This window comes from Aulonocara stuartgranti, assembly GCF_965226115.1.
Source record: "Aulonocara stuartgranti genome assembly, chromosome: 10".
In the NCBI taxonomy this organism is placed as follows: Eukaryota; Metazoa; Chordata; class Actinopteri; order Cichliformes; family Cichlidae; genus Aulonocara; species Aulonocara stuartgranti.
The window spans coordinates 11,270,623-11,298,103 of NC_138946.1; the positions used below are offsets into that span (position 1 = coordinate 11,270,623).

The 27,481-nt window shown below is 38.3% G+C and overlaps 1 protein-coding gene across 5 annotated transcripts in view; it reads left to right on the forward strand.

Annotated features, from left to right (window-relative positions):
• fstl4 (follistatin-like 4) overlaps positions 1-27,481 on the forward strand; it is a 225,842-nt gene that overhangs the window by 92,035 nt on the left and 106,326 nt on the right. For all 5 annotated transcript variants that reach the window (XM_082548886.1, XM_082548885.1, XM_082548887.1 and 2 more), the window contains one exon: positions 1,239-1,481. In XM_082548886.1, the coding sequence (XP_082405012.1) occupies positions 1,239-1,481 (243 nt within the window). The remainder of the gene's footprint in view (positions 1-1,238; positions 1,482-27,481) is intronic.

The following is a 27,481-nucleotide window of genomic DNA, read 5'->3' on the forward strand; positions in this document are numbered from 1 at the left end:
ATAAACCCTAAAGTTAAGCCTCTGCCAATGAATTCAACACTGTGGGTGCTTGCGTAGGAGAGTTTCATGTTTGCCTATAATTAATTGGGCGCTCTCACGACCGCATGAAAAAACATGTAAACTCTAGGAGGGATCTGGCATTTTTATGTTTAATATATTCCCCTGGCATTTGCCAGATGAGGTTGTGAGGCAGCAAATTCCTTGCTTGTACCTTTTAGAGAATCTCGTTTTCACTGTAATAACCCCACGGAGCATGGGCCAGAGGTCAGGCTCACAGAGTCAGGAAACATCAATCCAAGGTGGAGCATCTGGCTGAATCAGCAGCTTTTTGACTTCCTTTAAGTGCAGATAGATTAAATCAGTGAGAAGAAGAAGAAGCAAGGTGCCCTAGGCAGTGAGTGGTTACAGTGGTGATGGCTGTGTGCATTTGTCCCTGCACATGTGTGTAGGTCAGGAGATGACACAAGGAGTTGTTATAATGAAGAGGGTGAGTAGTGAGTGCATTTGTGTTAATAGGCAACAAAATAGCTAAGGCAGAATGTGGAAACTCTACTTACATTTTCAGTGCCCTTATATGCTCAAACACACCTTGGTATGTTTGTATGCACATGTGCTCGTGTATGTGCAAATGATTACTGAGAGGTGGCAGCCTGCAGTTTGAGCTGTAGAGAGTTAGACTGGGTTTAAAAAAAGGTTTATCCTCGTTAGCACCGTGTGATAATTGCCATCACGTTTGGAGGTGTTTGTCATTGGTTTACGGTTTTTCTAATTTTGGTGCCTACTGTATGATCCATGCAAATGTGTTTTCCTTAATACATATTTGATTAGTTTTATTCTGCACCACATATGTAATAATTTTTTTAAAATGAGAATTAATGTCTTTTTTTTTATTTTGTTTTGATTCTTTTATTTGAAAACATATTTGATTATCTAAGTTCCTCAGAATCTCACACTACATGAGAACTGTCCTTGAATTTTGGCCATGTTATTTTTAAGCAGCAAAAATCTATGAGAAAGCAATACTCATGTCTTTGTCTGTCTGTGCTGGAGAGACAAATCTATTTCATTTTTGCTTTTTGTAAATTCAGCTGATCTCTATCTCTGCCCTTGTAACTCTTTTCGATTTATATACGCAAGTAAAAATTGCCTAAGTTTCCCCCTCTCATACGATTTTATGAAGGCATACACTCTGGCTTTCTTTCTTGATATAAAAGCCCTTTTCTCTCTTGCTCTTCCAGCCCTATCTGATCCGGATGGAGACCCCTGTCGGAGGACCTACTGTGGACGGGGTCGACAATGTGTGCTAATGGCAGAAACTGGCCGCGCAGAGTGCGTTTGCCAGGAAAAATGCCGGCCCTCCTTTGTGCCGGTGTGCGGCTCAGACGGCAGATTCTATGAGAACCACTGTGAGGTTTACCGCACTGCCTGCCTGGAAAGAAGACGGATCTACGTGGTACACAGCAAGGACTGTTTCTTTAAAGGTACAGATTTAGTGCTACACTGCTACACTGACACTGCAGAGGGCTGCCACACACTGTTAAAAAAATGACTGAAGTTATATATTTGAAGTTATATTTATAAAAAAAAAAAGTCTATTTAACTTGGATATTCTATTATAATTAATCAAAATAAATTACAAAGGCATTTAGGATGAAGAAGATATAGAGGACATATGTGTGCCCATGCTGTGATACTGCAGCTGTTTGTCAAAATTATTTTCCCCCCAAAGTTTGATAACAAACAAACTAACAGCTTGCTGCATGTATTTGTTTTTCAGGGATATTTCAATTTTACGTCAGTCTTTTTCACATATTTCACCATCTGTTGTTGCTTAAAAAGTCTTAAAGTATTAGGTTTTGTGTGTACCTTTGGAACAGTGGGTTCTTTGTTTTTTGCATTAATTAAAGGTCACAAAAAGTGTATTTGATATAAAAATTAATGTGGGTGTTTAATGAGTCAAAATGTTATGTGATACTCTGTAACACCTTGTGTTAAATACACTTTGATTAAGTAGTTACAAAAACATTTCTATATAAAGTCATTCATAGTTTTCATATTAATTGAAGATGTGTGATGCGTGTGAGTTTGGAAACTTAACAGTCCCATGTTATAGAATGTGTGAACAAGTTAATGAGCCTCCCATGTCGCAGCGCTGTGCCTTCCAGGTTTCAGCTCAAAGAACCGCACATCTTTGTTTCCAACTCGCCTCAGCACAAAGCTAGTTTTTTAGCTTTGGTAACTCTCTGAAGCTTTCAATCCAGCTGTGCTGCTACTTCCTACAACTCTCTTAGCCTGCGCTCACTCAGTTAAAGGAAGTGCAGCTGATCAGGCATCTCTCTCTTCACACTGAGTGATCATTTCTCATGTCAATATAGCCGAAACGCCCACCTGCTGTTTTTAACTTATGTCAGGATTTTAGCAGTGCATAGATAAAAGAAAAAAAATAGTTTAAATTAACAGGTTACTATGTATTATTGCATATGAAAATATTGTGAAAAACTTTTTTTTATTTCAAGTTCATTGCACATTAAGTGAAATATGTTGTCGTTTTTTTTATTTTAGTTTAGTTTTAAAGATCATTATTAGAACACATCAAAAACAAAAATCTGGTATCTCAAATTATTAGAATATTTTATTTTCAGTTTCAGTAAATGAGTTAAATGTAATCTATAGGGTTAAATACCATGGTATTGTCGACTTGTTCAGTACACGCAACAACAATGACAACTGATTTGGGTCCAGATGACGATACCCTCCACAAGCCACAGAAGGTCACTGCTGAAAAGGCTGGCTCTTTGCAGAGCGCTGGATCGAAGCATATTAAATGAAAGTTGAGAGCAAGGATAAATTGTGATAGGAAAAGGTGCCCAAGCAGCAGAGATGGCTTTCCAAGAAGATTCAAATTAAGAACATGTGGCGCTTCACAAGGACTGGACCGAGGTGCACTAACATCATCAGGAAAGTGGCCTCAACTGTCCCTAATATTACGACACTAATCCATAGAGGAGGAGGAAAAGGGAGGAAAAGAACTTTTGATCAATGGTCCAAAGTCCTCTTATCGCATGAAAGTAAATTCTGTCTTTCTAGGTCCTAGAGTCAGCAGAGGCACAGAATCGAAGTCCAGGCTGAATTTCCCACAGTCTGTGGTGATTTGGTTTGCCATGTCATCAGCTAGTGTTGGTCCGCTGTGTTTTATCAAGTCCAAAGTCAACGCGGAAATCTACCAGGATATTTTAGACTACTTCATGCTTCCATCTGCTGCAGATTTCCCTTTTCCAGGATGACTTAAGGCCTGCTCACAGTGCTGAAACTGCTACCAAGTTACCTGACCAGAGCCTCTTTTGATTAATTTTAGGAAATACCCTAATGATGAGAGATACTAGATTTCTGATTTTCATTAGCTGCCATAAACATCAAAATTAAATATTACACCTTACGCAATGAATAGAGAATATAAGTTGTTGGTTTTTTATTTTTATTTTAATTAACTCTCTCCAGGCACACCCACTTCCCCATATTCAGTGGTTATTTTGCTCAAAGTCCTTTCTGTGGTCTCTGGTTGCCACAACACTTCCAGTGTGAAAACTCTGGTCTACGTTATCATCATCAACAAAGTCTCACAATAATACAGACTCAGAGACTTGGACTGGAATATACATTTATAACTGAAAGCCTCTGTTTTAGATATATATATATATATAGAGAGAGAGATATACATGTATGAATAATACATTTTCCTGCTGACCCCATCCTCACCAGTGCATTGCTTAGCTTTCACGGCAATTCATTAAATGACGGTCGGCACTTCAGCTGCCATTTATTGAAGGTAATACGCCGATAAGGAATAAGTACTTTGGACGACCCCACTTTAAAAGCTGAATTAACCCTTAAAGACGCTTGTGTTCATTATTGCTGCCAACAACTGAACATTTGTCGTACTTTGCTTTCTTGTCCCTTCACACTTAAATTGGAAGAAGCAAGCAATTATGATGATTTTAGCTCCACTGCTGTTGGCTTTTAAAGTCTGTTGAGATTAAGTGAAATCAAGTGAAATTATTACATGGGCATATTATTTTTTTCTTTTCACCTGGCTTTTTTGTGTAATTTCCATTGTTTTCCACTGCTTACACAACAACAAAAACACTGTTTCACAGCCTCTGTATCTTTGATGTCTCACTACATCACTGTGTATGGCACATGTTTGATCCCTTTTGCAAGTGAAAATTGCCCTCAAATGATATTCTAATACCCGTGAGGGGTACATATGAACAGTCTGAAGGCTACGCTTAGGTTTTAACTTTGGTTTGATGTTGAAACATTTAAACAAAAATCGTCGCATTGACAAGCAAAGCAACTGTTTTGTAGCATGTTGCCAGCTGTCAAGTTCCAGTCACAAACATCAATCACTGTGAAAATTGTGCCGGTTTCTGTCAGCCACCGATTCAGTTGAGATGAAAGGACGAAATCATCTGTAGTTTGGCGCTGAAGGCTGTGGCTCGGGGTCGAGTTTTTCTGGGAAACAATAGCGATGCACTTACACTGGGACAAGCACAGTAGGCATTTTCATCAGGTGCTTATTCATCTCTTCTGTCTGGTCGACTTGGTTAATCATGCTCCTTTCACTACAAGTCAGCTTACTTATTAGGCAGTTGGCCCTAATCACAAAGACTGGCCTCTAAATCATTTATAATTGCACCCTAAAAACTAATTTGATGATCAATCTAATTGTGGAACTTTAACTGAGTTTTGAGTCAGAAGGAAACCAGTGTTGAGCAGTGCAAACATATCATTAACAGGTTTATTTTGCAGCAAATCCTTTCATAATTCTAAATTTTATATGCATTCAATTAGATTATGAAAATGGCCATCCAAACATTTTTCCATAGACGTTTATGCATTATGTGCACATGCACTGACTCAGTCTGTTCCTTCTTTCTCCTCACTACATATCCATGCACTCACAAATCACCACAAGGTTACCTGGGATCACTGGTTCCCTATTGTAAATCGTTTAAATCTTCACTCTTGACTATCTCTCATTAGCAAAATCGCACTCTCAGCATGAACAGTCTGTATTATTATCCAAAGGCAGCCCTCTCACTTTATTATGACTTCGATTTAAAGGTAACGGGGCTGCAAACCTGGTGGCATAGCCTCTTTTTTCCCAGTTTTCCAGGTCAGACTAGTATTAAGCATGTTTTATACTCCCTCGGGGCGCTAATGTTAAAATAGAAAGCAAAGCTATAGTTATTTTTGAGCGCATGATTTCATGTCAACGCAGCACAGAAACACAGACGCACAATAACTCACACAAACATGGCAGCACTTTCAGGAATATCACATTAGGGAGGCAAGGATTCCTTCCAGACATTACCATGCATAGCTAATCCACATTAGGGGCATTCAGTTGGCACATTAAGCTTAAAATTGTGGAAATCGGTCAGATGTTATGGGAATCATGTGTGTGTCTGTACATGTGAAGTCAATATTGCACATGACATACAAAGAAAACATTAGAAGGCACGTCTCTCAGTGGTGTGCTACAGCCATTATTCATAATCACTATTTGTACAGAGCACTGGAAAGAAGCATCCCTGGCGTTGATCAATAACGCTTGAAAACAGCAACATATCCTGTTCTGGTTTGAAGCTCTGCGTCGCATCTCCAGCTGCAGAATGAGACACAATTGACCATTTTCCTCCATTTCTGTCAGGATTTCACTCGGCAACTACCCCAGTCCTCAACGGTTAATGACAATAGGATAAGACAACAATATTATACAGAAGTACGATAATAGTAATATGTGTCTTTCAAATAAAAATGAATAGAGAAAAAAAAAAGATGAAGCTGCAAATGTGCTCATACGCCCCCCCCCCCCCCCCCCAACTCAGAGAGTGAGTAAGACACAAATGGATCTCTGGGGACCCCAGAGCAATGTTTTAAGCCACTGACTTTTTTTTTTTTCACAGAATAGGGTGGGGGTATGGGGGGTGGGGGGGGGGTGAATTTGCTTTCAAATATGATAAACCTAAAAGCTCAGCTGTGAAAGCCTATTTCTTTCAGCCCAGGGCTAGGGTCAAAGTCACAGTGTCAAATATAGCAAGTAGTTATGCCAGCTTTCGTCTCGTCATATTTGCATGACTGTGATTTTCTCCGCAGAGCTGGTCCAAAGCTCTTCACTTTGGAAAGGGAAAAAATAACTGACCTTTCCATACTGCCTTCCACTTACAGAGCTTATTTTGTTTATGCATTAAGCTTTTAATAGGTCTGCATGCATAACCAATGGCATCCGCTGCTACAATTACACGTTACTTTAAGCTAAAGTGGAGAAAAACACACGCAAACACACACTGACACACACACACACACACACACACACAAAAAAGAAACCAAATAATTAAACAGATTTTTTTTTTCATTTTATTTATGAGACTTTTACTAGAGTTTCCCAGTTCATCTGCAGTTGCCTGTTTCAGTCACTTACCTGAAATTTGTCATGACTTTAATGAGATTTTACCTTTGTACTCTTTAAAAAGTTTTGTTGTTTTATGTTTGGGGGTACAATTGTATCTTGTAACATCAGAAGTTTCTATGAGCTTCAGAGAAAAAGTTGACTTTTTTCAAGGAGAGAGGTCAACTCTCAACTCTCCTTTGGTTTTATGTTTTTAATTAAATTTTTATCTTATTTTTTCCTCGGGCAGTGGGGAAAATCAAGGGAGAATGTTTAATGGCTCAAACTACTGTATACCTGTTGTGGCAAACAGAGTTGTACAGGTGAAGGAGTTTACCACTCGGCTATCTGAGGGTACCCAGATATTCTCTTTGATGCAGCTTGAAGGAGGCTGCAGCTTGCTTCTGGCTTGATACTCAAAAGTGTGTGGTAAAGGATTTGACTTTTTTGACAGACGGCAAAGGTGATTTCAGGGCAGGAAAAAAAAGGATAATAAATGTCTGGATGGGGTTTTTTGTTCTCCCCACTTCTTTCTTTCTTCTCAGCTGATGATTTAATACATATTGGCTAAAAAAAAATGTGTATTTGTATAATAACATTAGAATAACAATGGGATTATAAAATGCCACACTCTGAAGTGAATTGATAACTGTTACATACCAGTAAAAGGGACACAACAATGTTTAAACCAAAACCCTATAAAGAGATTTTCATTCTTTCACCTTTTTTATGATAACTTTAATTCTGTTTTCACTGCAGCACTTCTAAGATTAGTCTGAGCTCACTTCAGCTATCCATTTCACAAAGACCCCGCTATAAAATTACCACGGAAACCACAAATGTCTAACGTACACAAGGGAAAGTCAGTTTGTCTGCTCAAGTACGGCAAATAGATAATCGGCTTCAAAGTCAAAACTTGCTTGACGCCAAATGGCTTTAGAAAGGGCAAACTGTCAATTAAAAAGATTGATGTACCTGAAGCACTCAAACTTAATAACCTATTTAGATTCAAATTACTAAAAGTACCAGAAGTCATAAAACAGGTTTTCAGTCTGTCATCTGTTTTTTTTTACTTTTTTTTTTAACTTTTTCTTTTTATAACCATGTGATAAATTACACTCTTGTCAAGTGATTGATCTAATAAAAATGATAACACCTTTTAATAGAGTGGCAGTGCCACTCTTTCGCTGATTTTATTTTCAGAATGAACTACATATAGTAGTGCATCAGAGACAGCTCACCTTAGTTTTCCCTGTGTTTTAGATATCTGTTTATTTATTTTTGGCTAATTTGGAAAAAGGAGATTACTTTGAGACAGAAATGTTGAAATCTGGAAGTGATTATTAAAATAAAATTACACTTGGCATTCACTTAATTCTTTTATTAAGTGCATGATGTATAAATTCAATTACATTTAAAGATTTTTAAAATCTCATTAGCTTTAGAAATCCCTGAATTTCTGAAACAGGCACCAGAAGCACAACATGTTTTCTCTTTCTTCTCCTGTGATGAGTGCTGGACAGAGAGTCGGCTCTTTTCTGACCTTGCCTTTGATTATGGCCCTTTCCCTCTGAAACGATCCGAAAAAGAACTAACACACTTGATTCATCGCTTTCATCTTCCTGATGAGTAGGAAGCTTCTAGAAAAGGCAGTCCAAAGAGACATCTGTTTTCACCAGGTTGTGTATGCCACTCCACAGGGAGGTCTTTAATGTACCTGGTTTGACCACTCTATTATGGACAAGTGTCATTCTGGTGATTCTAAGTTGTGATCCCGCTGACTCTTAGATCAGACGAGCAATGTGGTAGCTTTCAGACTGAAATTAGTGTTGAGTCTCCACTGGGTCTTAGTCTCCACTGGGTCCACTAAGCCAGGCGGTTCATAACATTAGTTGCCAGCCCTCACTTGAAATTCCTTGTGGGGAGCCCTGACCCCCCCCCCCCCCACCACCCCCACCCCATCCTCTCCAGACTGGACACCAGCCAGGTTAAAGTTGATTGCAGAGCTGCAATGATTAATTGATTGGCTGACTGGTCAAAAATTAATTTGCAGCCATTGTGATAATAAACTGCTAGTTTGAGTCACTTATCAAGCAGAGGGGAAAAAGAGGCAGACATCCTCATTTCACCTTTTGAAGACATCAGTACTGAAAATAGTTCTTCAGTTGCTTTAACTAGCCACTTAAATAAAGATTCTCATAAGGGTGCTGATTGATTGATATTTTAGCAATCATCAGTCTTCTTGAGATTCACAAGCTGTTGCCAAATTTCACAAAAAAATGACAGCTACAGTGTTCTTGATATAATGAATTGCTTTGTCTTTTCCTCTCTCCAACCTCCCTTTTAGCCATCTATCAACTACCCGTGTTTGCGGTGTCTCTAACTTTTAGAGCTGCCTCAACCACTCTGATTACTCTTCATCATTCGGGCTCATTCAGTGGCAGCTGTGGTTATTGCATTAGCCATCAAAAGCTTCCCCCGTTTGTCTTTGTACTCCCTCTCTCTCCCTGCAGCCCATGGCAGCACCCTGCCTCCACCGTCCATCTTATTGCTTGCTAACCCTCTACCCCTTCCTGTGACTGCTGCTATCAACTTAGTCACGCAAACACACAGTAGTTTGATCATTCTCACAAGAAGGATCAACTTAACTTGAGCTCCAGGGCTGCGTCTTTAGTTTTATACATTAATCAAGATTATATAGGGTTAAAATTTAATGCCATTAAAGATGAAAAACCAAGTGTAATTGCGGGATGTTCATGACATCTTGTTTTTGTCTTGCTTTCTTTCTGCAAACTCTTTGTTGGATTTAAATTAATATAATTTTCTTTGGTTTATTAAAAAATGGCCAAACAATTGCTGTATAGTAATATCCCATAATGAAATGTACTTATGAGCAATTTGTTGCTATGTCACTAAAGCAGGCTGGAATCTAGAAATTATGTATTGCTGATTCTGATACTAACTCTCCAAGGTTTGTTTTTCTTTGTACATCCATACACTTTGTTTAAACTGCTTATCCAATTCAGTCCCTGTGTGGGTGTGGAGCTGGCCTTCCTTATCGTCACAGGTAGAGCGCACTCCACGCAGAACACCAGCAGGTTCGAGCAATGAACCTTTGTGCTGGGAGGCAACAGTACTGACCACTGTCCCACTTTTCCTCCAACAGTATGTTTGTACTGTCATTAATGACTGACCTACTTGGGTGGTGTGAGCTAATCAGTTCATTGAATACATTTTATATTCATTCCACTGAACCCTATCAACCTACATCGATCAATTCTACATTACAAGGGCACATTTTAGAAACCCAAACTCTTTAACTGAACTGCTCCAGCAGGGATGTAAAATTGTCCATGTCACATAACAAAAGCTAGTCTGGGCTATGTGTAAAACATCCATTCACATACACAAAAACACAAACTATCACCAGCAGGGGTTGCTTTGGCAGGACTTTATTTTAGTTATGGTTTGCTTTTACATGTATATCAGCCAAATTATATCAGCCTTATGTCATCTTGTGCAAACACTTTTTCGTCATTTTGTCTTTTCGCTGCTGCATTCATTCACCTCATTTAGTTGGTCAAAAGTCTCCCCTGCGAACAAAGGAGGTGTCTTTTGACCACTGGTTTACCCCAATGTACTGGTGTAGGGGTAATACCATCGACACTCAACCAATGCTGTCTGATATTCCATAAAACCTTCATGGTGAATCAGGCTACACCTGCTGTGGTTAATTGGGTATCTTCCTGTAATTCAAGAGATTTCTGTCTGTCTGTGCTTTTGTTGCTTTGTCCGCCAACACCTGTGACATGATCAAGAGTTTAGCAACCAAATTTGGCACACAGATCTTAGGCACCTGAAGGTTCTTATCTATATCAGGATATCAACAGGTTGCCAAGCAACCACCTGTTAAGCATCTTTTTTTGTTAAGCAACTTTTAAGCATCTGTGACATCATATCCTGCATCCTGTCTTTTTCATTTCACAGCTCCAACATCCGCTTTATAGCCACAAAAGTGTAATTTTGAGTGATATTACATATAGGGGATATTATATTGTCTTCACGATGTCTAGCAACAGACTAAAAAACATGAATGGTACCATTTTCATTTCATGGCTATTAGCTCCAATAGGCCAAATAATACTGTAGTGTAGGTATGTATTAGTACTAGTAAATAATTGTAGTAAATAATGGCTTTTCATATTATATATGCCAATTTAAAAACTAAACCCAAAACTATCATTGTTTTGTTTCATTAGTTAACAAACATAATGACAAACTCAAAGAAAATTCTTTATCTGATATTCCAATAATTTTCTGTTGCAAGTTACAATTATTTTTGCCTAAACAGTCGTTTGGATGAATATATGTCTTGTTTTTGTTCCTGTATTTTGTGTTAATTTTGCATTTGTTTTAATGGCAAAATCAGCTAAATTAGTACTAAATGTTCATTATAACATTATAACATTCTTTCATTAGTTTTAATCATTATTGATTTTTTTTTATTATTTTTGCTTTATTACAAGCTTCATCTTTAATGTTTAGTAGATGCTCAGGTTTTTTTTGTTTGTTTGTTTGTTTGCTTGGTGGATTGTTTTTTGGTTTTGGCTTTTTATTTTTCACCTCTCTTATGTAGATGCCTACTCATCCTTTTACGTGGACTCTCTCTCTCTCTGAAACACACACACACACACACACACGAAAATGACGGTACACGCTTCTGTCATGACAAAAAAAAAAAGCAAAAAGCAAAATAATCTCTTATGAAAGAGAATGTTTATCCATGCCTAAGAGATTTTGACATGCTTGTCACAACACTGCCATTGCCTCTCACTTTGCCTTTTCTGTGGTGCGCTATACTCCACAGCACCACAATGGACCTCTTAAATCACTTGCCTGGCTTTAGCTGCAGACGTGTGCTGCTCAGCCTGGCACATGCAGTATGGATATATTGATAATTTAAATCCGAGTTGGGAGTAAACAAATTGTGATGGGCATCACAATTTGAAATTCTTTTTTTTTTTTTTTTTTTTACTGCTTCTCACCATAGATGTATAACACACACACACACACACACACACACACACACACACACGCACACAGCTTTTCCCTCATTTTGCCTTGTTGAAGTAATTAAAAAATCCCTAATGTGGGTTTTGTTCAGGGAAAGCCATTTTGGCATTCTGTCTACATCTTGTAGCATTAACAGGTGGCACTGCATCATTTTTGGAGCTCATCATCGACATGGTCTGTTTTTATTACTGTTCCTAACACAACTTTTTAAGAGCTGTTGGCAAATGGCTCTGAACAACTGAGAAATTAGAAAGTGACAAATGAATTCATTTGGCCCATCCCCTTCAATTCAGCAATCCTTTCATCAGTTTAATGGCTGTATAAATGGAAAACACATATGGCTGCCAGTGTTTCTAGCCCCAAACTTTGAAACTTGTCTGATCTGTTTTTGATGAAGTCTCGTTTCATTTACTAACAAGTGAGATGAATATCTTTTGCTCCAGTTTAGACATCATTTTAATGTCTGTATGATAATTAAATATCAGTTTAATTCAAATAACTCTTCCTAGCAATATAGTGCCATTCATAGTACACACACACTGCTCTCTTTCTGTGTCCATGCAGATCTATTTCATTCCCCCTTAAACAGCCTGCCCTCCCCACTCTTCCTCATAGACCACTTTCCTCTTCTCTATCGTTCACCCTCGTTTTTTTTTTCTTGTCATGCCCCCAATATAGTGCAGATGGGGATTTGAGTGACTCTGTCAAGCTTTTAACTGCGTTCCCGGTCTGTGTTAAATTGGTTCAGAGCTTAAGTAGAGTGTGAGCCTGGAAAATAAAAAAAATAAAAATACAAGAATCACCTCGAGGCAAAGTGACCCTGGGAAGAAAAAAAAAATCATATACACTCTTCATTCTTGACAAACACAAACACTCGCACACACAAACACAAACACACACAGAGACATAAACTAGGAGTGTAAAATGGATGTGTGGCTTGGTTCACTCCTAATCCATTGCAGTGAGTGCAAAGATCTTTACCTTCACATGGAAGTATTTGTAGCTGCTTCACACAATAGGACAAGGTCGTCGGCGTGCCATAAAATTAATCTGGTGGGCGCAATGCTATCACGTGATGGATAATCTGATTAGACTTAAAGTATTTGATCACTTCTGTGGACAAGTTAGCTCAGATAACTGTCTGGGGACTGAACTATAATGTTTCTTAACTCGATTAAGATATATTGTTACATGAATTTATATAAATTTCAGTATTATTGGTGGTTAACACATTCACTTTACACGCACAAGAGCTCTAATTTGAAACCATGAGGACACAAACATAAACACAGAGAGTCACAAGTGTACTTCGATTGCCGGTCCCAAGCCCAGATAAACGTGAGGATTGCATGAGGAAGAGCATTCAGTGTCAAATCGAACATGCGGCTCTATCGCTGTGGTGATCCACTGGGAAATAAGGGCGCAGACAAAAGTGCGCCAATTATCACCAGACTACTTACGTTTGTGCACAAGAAAATTGCAAGCTTTTGTTTTTTTACAGAACCACTTCAGGCAAAGAGACCCTAGAAAATTTATAATGTTAAAAATAAGAGTATCATGTAATGAGAGCAGCAGTTTCATAATCAATGCAATCCCAAAGATAAAACTTCATCCAGTCTCACAATTTTTTTATGCACTTTGTAATCATTTCCTGATTTGGACTGTAATAATGACAACTTACAATCAGCATTTTTAGTGCAGCGTGTGACTCATTTTCCTACTTGCTCCTGTGCTCAGATGTAGGTTATCACATATTTACGGTTACGTTTTCTCAAGTTCACATCAGTTCTTTCTACTTGAATGATACACACAAATGCACAAAAAGTGTTAATGAATTATTTTTTGTTTACTACTTTCTAAATCTAAAAGAATACAGGTGCACATTTCATCCTTTTTTGGAGGATGCACTTGCTTTTAACAGAGTTTTTACAGGAGGTCCTGTTACAGATTTTTAAGCATCTGGACAGCGATCTTGCTGGAAAGAGATGACTGAACAGTGCCTCCACTGCCTTGTAACACGAGTTGTCAGATTATATACTTCCACCCTGCCAGTTGAACAGTTTGACCAGAGGGCAAAGAACGAGCCCAGATTGACAACTAACGCAGCTCAGTGTGCTGCACCAACTGATTTGCCAGCTCTCGAGATGACTGAATGATCAACTGAATGACTGCCCAGCTTCTAGCACAGCCCTCTATTTCACCAAGACACTCAAGCTACTTGCCCTTTGAGTACTATTCTCAATGCAAAGACTGAAAATGTGCTCCCTTAAAAAAGGAAGAAGTTATATCTCAGAATCGTTCCTTTAAAAACAAAAAAAGAGTTCTGCAACGCATGTAATCCCAAAATATTTGAATAGTTAAGATTTCATTGATTTGTTCATTTAGTTTGAAATAAAAGTAAATGAAATATTTCAAGTGGACTTAACCTGGTACATGTAATATATAATATTACTGGTATTTTCAGTGTTTGAGCCAGTTGTTAATTTAAATATAATGTGTAATATAGGTGACGCTTAATAGTAAACAACTGCATTTAATTTGTAGTGATCCATCTACATGCAAGCCTTCCACCGAAACAACCTAAGAGATTATATTTAACAAAAGCCTCTTTTTTTGGATTTTGCTGCATTGAATAAACATCTGTTCTGTTTTGCTGACACCCAAATTTGTGATAAAAATAAATAAATAAACATACTGTTTTGAAAGCAAGGTGGCCTCGCATGCCGTTCTCCTTTGGGAGCAGCAAGCTTTCCACCCGTACATTTTTCATGGTCATTTCATCCGATCAACAAAAGTAGCTTGTGTTACCCTGATTTATTGAGTGACACTGTGCCCTTGGTGCTCATTATTAGCATCTCAGTACCACGGGGCCTATTTGCATCATTGACTCACCATTCTACCATAAGTCGCTGACTATGGAGAGTGCTCTAATTCTAAGATCCAAAGGGAGTAACAACCCCAGCAGCTGCCTCGGGAAAGTTATCAGTCCGTGTTATTGTTTTCAAGCTCATCCCACAAGATTTCCTCAGAGAACCGGAGCAGTATGGATGGATGCTGCTGACCTTTTTGTTTTAGTGCCTATGTTACAGGTGTCACTGCTGCTGGCAGGGAATAATAGTATTCTTTTGAGGTGATACTCCATCTGGTTACAGTCCCACTGCTGTGTCAATACCTGATGGGATGATGAATAGCCCTTCTGCTGATAAAGAGGTTGTTAATTCATATCCGATGTAGGCTTGGTTAGCACGGGGGGTCTAGCCTAGGGACCCTTACTGGATACAGAAGCTCTGATCAGCCGTCGAACCCCCAACCTGAAGTTCCAAAGGTGTGTGATTGCATCCCATTTTAAATCATCTTTCACATCTCTTTAATTCCTTTTAGATATATAATTTGTTTTGTGAATCGCCCAGCATGTCTTGCAGCAGATATACTGGGTAATTGTGTTTCCCTTTAAGTTATAAATCTGACTTTTATCAATCAAGAATGTTGCAAAAATTTTAAATTTGTTTGTTTTTTAGTGTGTTAATTGAGATAAAAGACAAAACATGCAGGTCTGGCAGCGAGGGCCGGAATATTTCAGTTGCATATTACTTGTGCACAATGCTGGTGGCTTTGTGGATGCAGCATTTGTGAAAAATGTCTGTGCAGAGTGAAAGAAAACTCTGATGAGCTTCAAGATGCTTCTACTATTTGCTGCAAGCTCTTGAATCCTGATGCGCAGCAGATTATATACCAGATAATGAATGTAAGAACAAAAATACATAATTGGAGTATAAATACTGTATATTTTGTAGTTATTTGTAAGTTCAGTGTTTCTTTCTTGGTTTAGCAAGCTTTTAAACCTTAACTTGGAACGAATAAATACATAAACAAATAAATAAATACATAGTTTTGCTTTTATAAAAATCCTAAAAGGATAAAATTCAAGCTCCTAGAACTAATGATTATACTGACCTTTATGTTCAAATGTCTTTGCGCGTTTCCAGTATGTTGTCCAGGTGCAACCTAATTTGGAAGAAAAAAAAACTGCAAACCTCATCTCCTACTCAGGTTTTCCATTTTGTTTAGTAGGAACACATCATGCCTAAAACCTGTGCTGTGATTTAAATAGAGAGTATTCCACTGGTATAAATAAAATACACAACCCCTGAAATTCTCGATGCACTCCCAAATCCACAGATTTCCTCACAGCTTTCTCTTATTATTTCAAGTCAGCACAGTTCACAGTTGATTATCTATTTTGCTGAGTGTCAACAACAGCAGCACTTCATTTAAAGTCTAAGGGATAGAGAGAATTTATCTTCCAAATCAAATCAATTATGCAAACTGAAAGAATACATTCTTGAATAAAATAGTGTTACTACAAAAAGTGGGGGAGGATTAAAAACATGTATTTTTGCTGAGAAGGCCTGCTTCAGACATGACTCTGCTGCTTCTTCATTCACCGTGAAGAATCTAGATCTTTCATATTCTTTATATGACATTAGATATTTAGTCTGTGGGTGATTGAATTGTCAGAGCCTCATTCATTATCATGCAAAACAGTTGCATTATTCAATTGTACTGCGTGGTAATGTGAGATCTTCTCAATGATGGCTATCAGTTCATATCAATTAGTCACTGCACTTCAATGGAATTACTTACAGCTGGGTGGAAGAGGAGGACTGCTTATTACTCATGACACTAATTCTGCAGTTTGTTTGTTTCCCTCCTTTCACCGCTCGCTCACTCGCAGTCATTTTCTACATTTTAAACATTTGTCTGAGCTCCTGATTAGAAGGTCCATGTCACGCTAAAGGCCACTTCATAAAACATTTGTCTGCTCAAGTGGTCCACACGTGACGCTAGTGTGACAAATGACTGTCTAATCACTGAACTCCTATTCCACATAGTTCACTGCTAAATAATTTGTTTGCGCAGACCCTTGTTTAGGATTTAACACAGCTCCACTTGCTTATCCCTTCAGAGTGTGCGTGTATGTGTGGAATTAATAGCTAAATTAACATTATTTCCCTTCCTCGAAGACAGGGCCTACTTCTAGTGCTGCAAGCTAGTTGCGATCCTCAGTTTTAATGAAGAACACCTCTAGTGTTCCATTTCAATTCAATTCAAAACAAGGAGGTCCTGTTACAGATTAAACAGAAATGCAATGTATTGACTAGAACATAATATAGAGTTAAGTTCATGAGTTATGAATGTATGAGTTACAAATATTTGCAGTGCTTCCCCTTATGCCATATTTTGTTTCCCATCATGCTGTTTAATTTTTTCCATTGTTTGTTGTTACCTCATGCAATGATGGCAGTTCCCCTGGCAGACGATAACAGCGACTCTACGGGAACACTTCAGATGTTTTAATGGTCCTGTTATCTTGTTAGATGTAGTTATTTGGATTGTGGCCGAACCTGGCGCCTGCTACCTTATCTGTGCAAAAACGCAGGGTGTTATTGTTCTGTGTGTAAGCTTAGGTTCACAGGCAGAGAGGCTGATAATTGAAATCCTGAGTGGCAGGTCACTTTCATGGTAAACAAACACTTCATACTTGAGCTTCAGTAATTGCTTTTGAAGAGTGGCTCCCGTGTTATGCTGGAGAAAAATATATATATTCACGACTTGCAAAATTACACACACGCTGAACACACATAGAAAACAAATCCACACGCAGCTCTTTCCTGCAGGATCATTTGCCATGGAACAATGCACTAGTGGTTGGCCTGGGAGCTTCAATGACAGGGCAAATACACTCTTCCTTCCCTAACTAACATGCACACTGGATTCTGGGCCCCAGAGCTCAAAAAGTGACTTCCATCTCTGCCCTCTTTTCTAGCGCAACCTGCGCAATGGAGCAACCACCCCTGCAGCTACACCCGTGTCTCTCTCAGCTTCTTCATTCACGTGTCCCCAGAGCTGCAACCTAGCTCTCCAAGCCCTCCACTCATTCCTCTTCTTTTCCCCCTGCTCTTCTCCTTTATACTCCTCTCTTTCCACTCTTTCCTCCTTCTGTCCTCACCAGTTATTCGCTCATCCACTTCACTCTCCATCCCCAAGGCTCCATTCTGCTCATCCATGTCCTTCTCTTTGCTTTTCTATAAATTTGCTCAACTCTTCTTCTCTCTTTTATACCCATCCATCCAATCTCCCTGTTTTCTCTCTGTGCTTTTGGTTTTATTTTAATAGACCAAACCTCAGTGGATAGTGTTCTGAATCACATTTTCAGCCTGTCTTCAACCTGTGCCTTTTTAATCAGGCCTTGATCTAACATTACTGATTCTGAGCTTTTCCTTCAAGAAATGTTTGTATTACTAAAATTTAATTCTGCCTCAAGTGATGTCTATTCCTCTGACTTTTCCTCTTGTGTAGGTCTCTAGTCTACTGATGATATTCTTTTATACTTTTTATATGATTTCTGCTCTGTACTTTCATGCACAGTCCTTCTCCTTTCCTCATCCTTCCTATTTCCTTTCTTCATTTTGTATACTTAAACCTCTTAAACCTTAAATTCTTAAACATCCTGTTTGGTATTTTTAAGCTAAACAGTGATACATAATGTGTTCTATGATATAAGTTACATGTTACATTGGACATCTTTTATTTGTGACTTAAAGTGAGCAGAATGAGAGCAAAATCTAGTATTGTACTTTCTCAGTGTTTTTCACAAATCCATTCCTAAAATATCGCTCTTTCTATCACTGCTTTCACAAGAACCTGTGTGTGTGTGTGTGTGTGTGTGTGTGTGTGTGTGTGTGTGTGGCGGGGGGGGGGGCTGGTTTGCAGGCTTTGATGGAGTTCTATTAGGGTAGATATGGCAGCTTTCTGGAAGAAAATAGTGTATATTTAATTCAACATTCAAATAAAGAAACACATTATTTATCCCCATAGGGGGCAATTAAAAGGACGGAGAGCATCAAACATGCACAAAAATAAAAATAAAGTCAATATACTGTAAATATATGCTGTAAATGTAAACCAATTTAACCATTTTATATTGACATATCAAAATATATTGATATAAACAGGAAACTATTCAATTCAGCTTTTAAAAAAGGCTGATTTACTACCCAGCACTAACCTCAGCTTGCATTTACTTATGTATTTATTTTTTGTTACTGACACCTTGAAGGGAAGCCCACTTAATGGCTGTCCTCTGTTAAATCCCAATCCGTCCTCCAACCAGCCTGCAATAATCTGTCTAACACAAAGAGACACTCCATCCTTTGGGGTAGTGTTTCAGGCCACTGCGCTGCTTCTCCAAATAGTCACAGCTGCAGAGAAGTATAGTATTGACATTAACCTGAAATATCATTGTTTGAGTAGTGAATTGAGTTAATATACTCTGAATGAGTACGGCTAAGATGTCTTATTGAACATGAGCAGATTTGGACTAGCGCGCACTGACTAGAACTAAGCATTTGCTGCAGGGCCTCGAGAGACTACATAATGCATGGATAATAATATACGTTACAAAACCATTTTTATGGGTTTAAACGGAATCATTTTTTATATGGATTAAAGTGCACTAGGTTTTAAAAAGTACATAAACCACCACGTCTGCAGAAGTGAACATATGCTGTGATGCAGTAGATAACATTTCAGCCACTCCTCAAAAAGTATAATTTTACTGAGCTGCTGCCAGATAGTGGATAGGGTATCATTAGCCCTAGTTATGGATTCAGTGTCACACATTTGAACCTGCCAATGTCAACAATGCCAAATGGGTGCAAGATGACCTAAATAAGATAGCTATATCGTTAATTAGCTGTTTTTACCCAGCGTGGTTTCTTTTTTCCTCTTTCTTTTTTGCGTACACACTACTTATTTAATCTTACTGGACTTATTTTAAGGTGTAGTAATTAAACCTTTAAGACCTACCATAGAACCAAGTCCGCCAGAGCTTATATTTTTACATGCTGTAGTGCCATTTTTGGGAGCATTTCAACTTGCTATACATCAATACAACCATTATAGCCGAAATTTTAATAATATGTATGCATTAAGTGCATAGTAATTACATTAATTGCAAAAAGAGTGCAATAAACTACAAGAAAATTTAAAATCGTTTTTGTTTTTTTAACATATATTTCTTGTCAGAGAAATTAAAGAGGCTTATCCCTCAAAACTGTAAATACAAAAAAGTTGCACAAAATAGTTTCCCACCACAGGAAATTTATTTTGAATGTCTTCATAGTTTTATTTTTGAAATACATCAATTTTTATATACTGCAGGAAAAACAAAAATAAATATTATAGTGCAAATTTGCAAATAAACAGCATGCGCATCAAAATAAACTATTTCCAGCAGTGCAATTTGACTTCTAAGCATCCCAGAAACGACACAGAAAGTCATAAAGTCAAACATAACTTTTAAAAACATTAGTATAGGCTTACAAAGCCCTGATGGTAAAAAAAACTACATTTCCGGAAATATGACGTCACTTCCGGTTTCAGGCAGGCAATGGCGGATGTGCGATAATTGATCTATTCCAGCATAGGAAGTGTTACGAACAGCTGATCGGATCGGCAAAGCATGTTTCTGGAATATTATGTTTTTGTTGCTGCAAGTGCTTTTTATGCAATTTTTGCAAAGCTATATGTGGAAGGAAACCGTGACCTAGGGCAAGCTGATGGCATAAGATGTAAGTACAACTCCTCCGGTTTCATATGCAAAAGAAATTATTGCGCTAGCTTATGTGGTTGCAGTGCTACCGGGATTTAAAAATAGTTATGCAAAACAGAGCATGCCGGCTCTGACCGGCTTTAAAGGGTTAATACCCCTAAATAAGTTCAGTAATTATTACACCCCAAGTAGCATAATGTGTTTTTTTTTTTTTTTTTTAAGTTTCTTTGACAGCGCTGGGGCTTCATACTCTCAGTATGATCTTTTAAGGCAATAATCCGGCCTGCACGCCCCACAGTAGTTCTTTGAAGCAGTCAGCAGGGAAGATGTGCCCCTGACTGAATGCACAAGGTGCTTAATTACTCAAACAGGTGCTTGCTACTCAGGCAGGATTGATGCTTCAGGAGCACTCAATTAATTGAAGCCCATTATCAATAACAGGTTGTGAATCATCCCTTAGATCTTCTGATTTAATTTTTGCAACACACTGGGATCAACAGTGTTAATTAGAGATTTACAGGAAAGTAGGGACATCAGAAATAAATGTGAGCATCTGGTGTGATTAATTTATCACATATTCTCAAAACAACGACTCGGTGCACTTTTCCTTGTCCCTGGTTGAAGCTTAAATGAGCAATTCATATCATATTAAGAGGTACTAAACTCCATGGCTCTCTTGAGATGGTATACACATGACAGACAATAGCAGATATTAGCAGGTATGAAAAAAATGAGGTGATAATGTCCTTTGTTTTAAAGCTAATTACGTGTTTACACTGACCTTCTGTGGGATAGGTTAATATAAAATGATGTGCACACACAGGAACTTGGAGCCAGCATAGACAGCCTTGTATTTGCATTCACAAATTTGCACAAAAACACACAACTACACACATTTTTCTAATGCGATTACCTCAGCAGACGTTTATAGACTCAGTTAATCTAACAGCAGGAGCGGTTCACCTTTCCATATATTTGTGTTTAATTCCAATTAAACCTGGGCTGTGGACAAACTAATTTTCTAAACCAATTACTCTGGAAGCAGATAAAATACATACGCAACCTTTGGACATTTTCACCGAGAAATTCTTTAACAAAAATAAAACCCAGATATAAAAATCTCCTGGTAAACCAAACCTCCTGGTAACATGTCTGCAATAAACTACTGCTGACAGTTGTCAGATTTATATGTGTAGGAGGTGCAGCTCTGCCTGACAGCCTGCAAGTCAGTCTTTCTTAGGCTAAACAGATAACAGAGGTAAAACGAAATGCCCTCCGGGCCCCATATCAGTAACTATTCAATATGGCTTAGTAGATACAGCTGCTGCAGGAGAGCCTTTGCAGCTGTTCTAACAGGTTCTGTTGGGTTCCTCCAGTTTGAATCTGGTGAAATCTACACAAGAGTGCTTCTAGACATAGTGTGTATAGTTGTGTGAAAAAGTCTTGAGTCAGCCCTCATTTCTTTCTATTTTGCTTGTAAAATGGGGAAATAGGTGCAGCATTTTATTGAAAAGTGCAAACATACATGGAAATACAGCATAGTGTGGAGGATGTCATAAGGCCTTGAGGCAATCAGATGTAAAACACAATATTTATGAGTGTTTTAATTTGTAAATTGGTCATATTTGACCCGAACACGACAGAAAGGTTAAGACAAAAAATGAGCTTTTACAAAGTGAATATTCCATATGTCCATCTGTATTCTGCATCACAGACTGGACTTTCTTAGACACGCGTTCTTGCAGTTTTTCTATCCAGGTGTGCTTTTACTGCAATGGGAGTGTGTTTGTTGTCAGTATTGTAATACTGAAACATGCCATTCGGACACTTTCCAGATGGTAACGCTTTATGGGTCAGTATCTCGTGCTACTTTTCCGAGTTCATAATTCCATCAGATTGGAAAAGATCCCCAACATCACTGACTAAAATACAGCCCCGGCCCACGACCTCTCCCCTACATACAGTATAGGTGACAATTTGAATGAAAGAAATCAAATTTGGATTCGTCACTCATGAGACAAGTTGCCACTGATTTGCAGACCAGTTTTAATGTATTTTTGGCATACTGTACCTCAGCCTTTTTCCCCCTTTCCTTTCCTTAAGAATGGCTTCTCGACACCACGCTTCCACTAAGAAGATTTCTGATGAGATTTCAGCGAACAGTAGATGGATCCATTGAAGCATCAGATACATCTCTCAGGTCTTGTGTCAGGATGAATTCATACTGTAGATTCAGTGACAAGTAGATTAACAAGCTAAACAAAATTTCTCTTAAAAAATACAAGGACTGAATTGGAAATTAGTGGAAAAGTAGCCAATGGCCAAAGAAAAAACTTTGAAATGCCTTCAGAAATCGGTGAGGTGACTCAAGACGTTTGCACTTTACTGCATTTAAATTTAAATTTCTTTTGATTTACATAGATTTCTCACTATTTTGTCATATAATCAACTTAAAATACGGACAAAAGCTTTAATATAAAGATGGTTTTGTATATAAGATTCTCACTTTGCTTTACTTTTGGAATGCATTCAGTGTTAAGATTTAGTTCTGCAGTCACTTCAGTCAACAATGTTTAATCCTCTACACACAACCACTCTGAAACATGGCTAACATGAGAAAATATTGTAGCATAAATGACTTTTAATGCCATTCTAAAACCTGGCAGTATCACATGAAAACAATTTTACCTCATATGCTGATTGTACCGGAGCCCTGGATCAACTCACATTTGTTATCAAGACTTGTTTAAAATTTCAATGAATTCACTGAACATACTATTTGTACACAATTCAGTATTTTGGGGTCTTTACAGTTTTATTAACCAATTTATTTGGGGAAAGGCTATGACTTTTTTCAGATTTCAAGACACTGATTTTTTTTTTTAAGTGATTAAGACACACCTTCAGAATCCTAACTCCTAACCTATCACCACCCCTGGAGAGCCCCTTTAGCTACAATCCTTTGATCTACAAAGCCAAGAGCATCCTGAAGCAGTGCCTTTCCCTGCCATTGGACTCCTTCTGGAGAAGCCTAACCTCATGGTGCAGCTCCCCTGCTGGTGTGAACCATAGATCTGCTGGATGGTAGATCCAGGGCTTTCACCTCAAGGGATAAAGGCGGATATTAATGTGGACACAAGTCCTCACATGTGGGTTTTTATGTTTTTCAGTGTTCTAATATTTTGTGTTAAGGAAAGGACTATTGCAAAATGTATGTGGCCTTTTTGAAAAAAAAAAATGCTGTATTTAACCTTTAAGCGAAGTGCAGTTTAACAGAAATGTGTGCCAGAGAGTAAGCTCGCTCACAGTGTCTGACAAATTTATAACAATAGATCCTTCAAATAAACACAGACTCTATCAAGCTCATATCCTAGCTGAGTCAAAATAATAACTCTCTGTAATTACTACATCTGGTTTTGTAGATACCTTTTAATAGAAGCAATAAAATTGACCTCTCCTTGTGAATATATAACAAAGTGGTAATGTTCTTTTTTTACTATGTTTTTTTTTTTTTTTTTTTTTTTTTGCTGTGGGAACAGCTGTAAATGAGAAGAAAGAAACACTTTCTGGAGTGCATAAGAGAAAAAACTATCTGGTGTAGAGTTGAAAGAATGACAGCAAACCCCATTTATCCTATAAACACATAAAAATATGTATTCCTATATCTGTGTTGTGAGATATATTTATTTGTCTTTTCTAATGGAGCCATTGCTATGTTCAGAGACTGGTGCACTGCAGTCACAAAAAACCTTTGTGGTTGCTTACAGTATCAGGGGCAATGACTCTTCCATGACTATCCATTTAAAAACAACAACAAAAGAAACAAACAAATAAACAAAAACTACATGAAGAATAAAGGTTTTGTCCTTTTCCACCTTCAGGCTACAAGACTGGTATTGGGTGTCTGAGTCTTGAAGTACGGAAAGATCGACATGAGAATTTAATCCCTTCAACAGAGAAAATTTCACGGCCTTTGCTGGTGCAGTGCTATGTTTCTTCCATGTAGATCAATACAATTATAAATAATCTCTGACAGGAATGTGAAATATGAAATAATGTTCAAGATAGGCCAAATGTTCCTGAATTATTGTATTCTGGCTTTTACTTTTGAAACGAAACCATCTGCCTGAAGTTGTATTTATATTATTAATCTAAAAGAATACATTATTGTCCATTCATGTGTGCTTAAAGTCACACTAGCCAGTAGATAACAGAATCCTAGCAGGCACTACACTTATTTTGTAGTCATGTGAAAAAGTTTTAACATATTTGTATTCAGTCGTGTAAAAAGCAGTAAATACATTCTTACTGCTTCAACAGAATTATCATTCTGTTATGTCACTGTCACAGCTAAACAAATGCACTTGATTAAATGATCGTCAGCAGGAGCAGAAGTTTTGCCCATTTGCTAGTCTGGAGCATTTAGTGCCAAAATCGTCCCAGGAGTGGACAGTGTTGGGAAGGTTACTTTTAAAATGTATTCCGTTACAGAATACAGAATACATGCCCCAAAATGTATTCTGTAACGTATTCCGTTACGTTACTCAATGAGAGTAACGTATTCTGAATACTTTGGATTACTTAATATATTATCGTGCTTTTTACAACAACGTGAATGTACTATTGCTGTGTGATTTATTACTATTACTGAAGGTCCGCGACTCCGAACTGTAGTAAAGGGACCTCTGACTAATACGTCGGGGTCCCTGTCGGCTCGTAGCCGAAAAATAGCTTTACTTTGTTGTGTGGGTCAATTTTTCTTGCGAGAGACAGAGAGAGGCGTTGAAAGGCTGCTCCAACGGAACTTATTGTTTTCGGAGGAAAACACGAACACGGTGTACAGTCGAGTCTTAATAGCTTACTTACAACTGGGCTCGTCAGGCACTCTTCTTGGCTGCAGTGGTTATTATTATATTTACATGCTTCCAGCTCCCGTTTTTCCTCGACGACAACTCGTACCTTTCCACTCGCCTTTTTCTCCCTCCTCGCGCTCACAGACACATAACGTGTATGGCAGTGCATTCGCCCTGCAACACGGACTATACTGCCCATGATGCTACATTCTTTAGAGCTATGCTTGTAGCATTCTGCCTGTTAGCTTAGCACAACAACAACAACGAAAAGGCGCTCTCTCACCCAGGAAACACACAGTCGCAGAAAGAGAGAGAGAGCGTCGCCCTGTAACCATGGCAACCGTAACGCTGCCGCCTGGAACGAAAGAACGTAGCTGTCAAACAAAACCCAAACAGTCCTGACCCGCGACAAAATGAAACAGGAAAGTACCGCAGTGTAATCCATTTATTTCAACAAAGTAACTGTATTCTGAATACCACCTTTTTAAACGGTAACTGTAACGGAATACAGTTACTCATATTTTGTATTCTAAATACGTAACGGCGGTACATGTATTCCGTTACTCCCCAACACTGGGAGTGGACGTCCACCTTATAGCATTCAGCTGAAAAAGAAAAGAATCAGGTGTTGAAATGGCCCAGTCATAGCCCAGACCTCTACCTGATTGAAATGCTGTGGTAGGGCCTTAAGGGAGCTATGCATAAATGAAATCCTGCAATTCTCAGATATGTTAATATCATTTTATGTGAAGTTAATAACCTTACAAAAATATGGTCACAAAACAACAAACAAGTTGTAATGACAATATATATATATATTTTTTTTACAATTCATAAAAAAAAACAAGCACGAATGCTCTTATGTCAGTGGGGACGTCCTCGCATTTCTTTACTCCATTACCCTCCCCAAAGCCTCAATTACCGCAAAAGGTCAAACTTGTCATTATGTAAAGAATGTTAATTTCCCCTCTGAAATGGCAAATTATTGTATGAAACAACGTCTTTAAAATACCAGTTTACTAAGGTCACAAGAGGAAGGGAAAGAAAGATAACATAGCAAGAGAGTAACTGTGCAGAGCATTTATGACACGTCAGAGAAATCTACCCCATTTCTGCAGTATAGATCAAATAGACTATATTCAGACTCTGGAACTTAAAGAATTTCGTGGTACGCCAAATACAAAATGGAAAAGAAAAAATGGGTGATGGGTGAAAGAAAAATAAAGAACGGGTCACATTACATCGACAACGGTGCACTTTGCAGCGCTCTGTTTTCCCACGACTTTGTGGTTCTCAAATTAGGGCAACACTTTTTCGTATGTGGAATCAGCAATCCTATCTCTCCAGGAGTCCAGTGATTTGAGTTTTATCTGTCAGTCAGCCACTTTGTAGCCTGTCATTAAAAACTGCTTTGGAGGATTTGTGAGTGATCAGTGAGTGTTAAATATAGAAAAGAAAAAAAGGTAACCATTTGCAAGTCTTTGTCATGCAGTGTCTTTGGATCACTTTAAAATATTTGGTACATTTTTTAAAATTAAGTTCAAACGCTCATGAATAACCACTCATCAGCCATTCTTTACTACTGTATCTGTCTGTTCTTCACTCTGGAAAGGGCACTGTGAACCCACATTGCAATGGTCCACTTCATAAATACTCTCAGGGCCACCAATGAAATGCTTCTTGTCACACAAAACCTGTGAGAGAATAGTAAGCTCACCACAGAGGTAGCCTTACAATAATGTTGAGACCAAATAATGTGTAGTCTCTGGGTGTCTCTTATCTTCTTGGATATATGTTTTATTATCTTAACCTAAGTTAACCTTTAACCCAGGCCTCTGTTTTAATGACAGCTCTACCAACCAATCAGATGGCATTTTATTTCAGCTAGTTTCATTCAGGCATTGGGAGAAACCAGCTCTGCTAGACCGTCACCACATGAACACACCATGTTTGTGGCTCTAGCCATGTCCTGCATGAAATTGTACCCTTAACTACCTACACCCATGTGGTTGTGTGTGTGTGTGTGTGTGTGTGTGTGCATGTGCATGCATGTATGTGTGCATGCAACAATTTACATGTATAGCCTCATTATAGCAGTTGATGAATAGATTTCCGCTTGGTCGGAGGAGGAGGCTGTGGAGGTTCCCGCCTGAGGATTTTAGACACAGTCTCTCAGAGCTCCAGATACTTCCTAAGGTATCTGGTGATGGTCTCTGACTATGCAAACACTGTTCATCATGATATGCCTGCTGGCAAGCTGATAGAGCACTGGGGTAATATTTGGAAAGAGGTATTCTGGACAGTCTTTGCTTTGTATAAGTGTGTGTGTGTGTGTGTGTGTGTGTGTGTGTGTGTGTGTGTGTGTGTGTGTGTGTGTGCGTGCGTGCGTGCGTCCTAGAGGGCTGCTGTATTGGTTGCATTGCTGTGTTGTTTAGCCAATACTTACCCTCAAGATGCATCATATATAAACTCATACTTACAGTGTAACAA